Source organism: Octopus bimaculoides, chromosome 3 (genome assembly GCF_001194135.2).
Source record: "Octopus bimaculoides isolate UCB-OBI-ISO-001 chromosome 3, ASM119413v2, whole genome shotgun sequence".
Taxonomy (NCBI): domain Eukaryota; kingdom Metazoa; phylum Mollusca; class Cephalopoda; order Octopoda; family Octopodidae; genus Octopus; species Octopus bimaculoides.
The window spans coordinates 1,405,124-1,406,992 of record NC_068983.1 but is presented as its reverse complement, the minus strand read 5'-3'; the positions used below and the strand labels follow the sequence as shown (position 1 = coordinate 1,406,992).

The window sequence follows — 1,869 nt, the reverse complement described above, 5'->3', positions numbered from 1 at the left end:
GAGGAGGAGGAGGTAGATGAGGAGGCAAAAGATCATCTTGAACAAGTGTGATATCAACCGTGACTATTCTGCCCCCTACAGACTTTCTGTATTTTTGTTTTTCATTTTTCTTTTATTTCTATGAAGAACCTGAATGTCGAGACCTAATTACCACGTGTAGACAGAAGGCTAAATATAATGGATGTACGCGCAATTTTCATTATATGTCGAATTTTTGCAAGAAAACATGCGGAAAATGCCCGGGAAGAAACATATATCAAAGGAAAAGTAAGTTAACCATTCGAACATATTTACTTAGTTGAATGTATGTGACGATGATGATGATGATACGATGATGAGGAGGAGGAGGTAGATGAGGAGGCAAAAGATCATCTTGAACAAGTGTGATATCAACCGTGACTATTCTGCCCCCTACAGACTTTCTGTATTTTTGTTTTTCATTTTTCTTTTATTTCTATGAAGAGCCTGAATGTCGAGACCTGATGAATTGTAAATATATTCGTAGAGTTTATAAATGTAAAGCCCGGAAACATTTTGTATCGAAGAAATGCAGAAAAACGTGTGGATATTGCTAAGGAAGCAACAAGTTTTATAAGAAATGTAAGTTAACCATTCCTCTACATTCGTTAAAATATTTTGTAACATATTTATTCAACTGAATATATTTGATGATGGTGATGATGAAGATTAGGATGTTGATGATGATGAAGATTAGGATGTTGATGATGATGAAGATTAGGATGTTGATGATGATAACGATGATGATGATGATGTATTTTAGAAATAAGGACGTATCGTAATATAATGCATTGTGCGATAATGAATTTGCCACGGAGTTCAGTCCGAGGAGAAGAGAGTAATTATTTCGCCCTTTCTAGTTGCACTCGAAAATACTTCGTTCTATGTTCCACATCGACGTCTAAAGGTCGGGGACTGATGCGAACCTTTTAATCAAGAGGATCTGGATAGGAATGTGATGAAGTGACCCCTTCTTGAAGTGAAAGGAATCTGTGGAACTACAATATCGACCAATTGCAGAACGTGATCGACTGTAGTTACGATACAGATTAAAGTGAAACAAATTCGTTGCAATTTCATAGACTTGTGTGTAGCATATTAAGATTAAAGTTCCCTCGTTATTTGGATAAGCTTTTGTGTATAGTCTATAGGTGTGGTTTTGCATCCCAGTGTAAACATAAGTGCGGTTATCTACATGGAGGTTACATGTATAACTAGCAAGGGAAAAACTAGTGTTCACAGATGAAGTATTTCTTAGGCCTGCAAAGAAGTGTTTTTTTTCAGTTATGAGATGTTTATGTAGTCACCTTGGAAATGGGTCTCCGATGCATTTCGAACGAATGTGCAATATTTCGTCTTGCGTTGGTGTGTTGAGACGAACTGGAACTCTGTTATGTCTAGTGACGGTGCTTCGATGTGACGGAAGGGCAACAGATTATGTTTTAGTTGCGAGTGAGCTCAGGCTTTCAAGGGATTTCCTTTATGTAAGTCTCCTCCTCAACCTTATATTACTGATTAATAAAGCAGATATTAAAATCCCATGGAATATATCTTTAAGGCGATTTAAAAGGCTTCGACATTAGCTTCTAAATTATTAAATTCCTCACGTTTGTGCTCAACGCAATATTATTCTCATTAAATATAATACATCTTGTCTACGGTTAATAAGGAAATATCAATTAGTAATAATGAGCTGAACATGAACGTAAACCGATTAATATAATGATGCCTGTAGAATTATTTAGTTTGAGACACAGACTCTCTTTCTCTCTGTCTCTCTGTCTCTCTGTCTCTCTCTCTCTCCCTCCCTCTCTCTCTCTCTCTCTCTCTCTCTCTCTCTCTCTCTCTCTC

The 1,869-nt window shown here is 36.8% G+C and overlaps 1 protein-coding gene across 3 annotated transcripts in view; it reads left to right on the top strand.

The window, feature by feature from the left end:
• Positions 1-1,869, top strand: part of LOC106876115 (nematocyst expressed protein 6) — a 94,127-nt gene that overhangs the window by 84,627 nt on the left and 7,631 nt on the right. For 2 of the 3 annotated variants that reach the window (XM_014924526.2, XM_014924525.2), the window contains exons 12-13: positions 127-267; positions 463-600. In XM_014924526.2, coding sequence (XP_014780012.1) covers positions 127-267; positions 463-575 — 254 coding nt within the window. In that variant the 3' untranslated portion in view covers positions 576-600. The remainder of the gene's footprint in view (positions 1-126; positions 268-462; positions 601-1,869) is intronic. The other variant, XM_014924527.1, reaches the window with a different exon arrangement.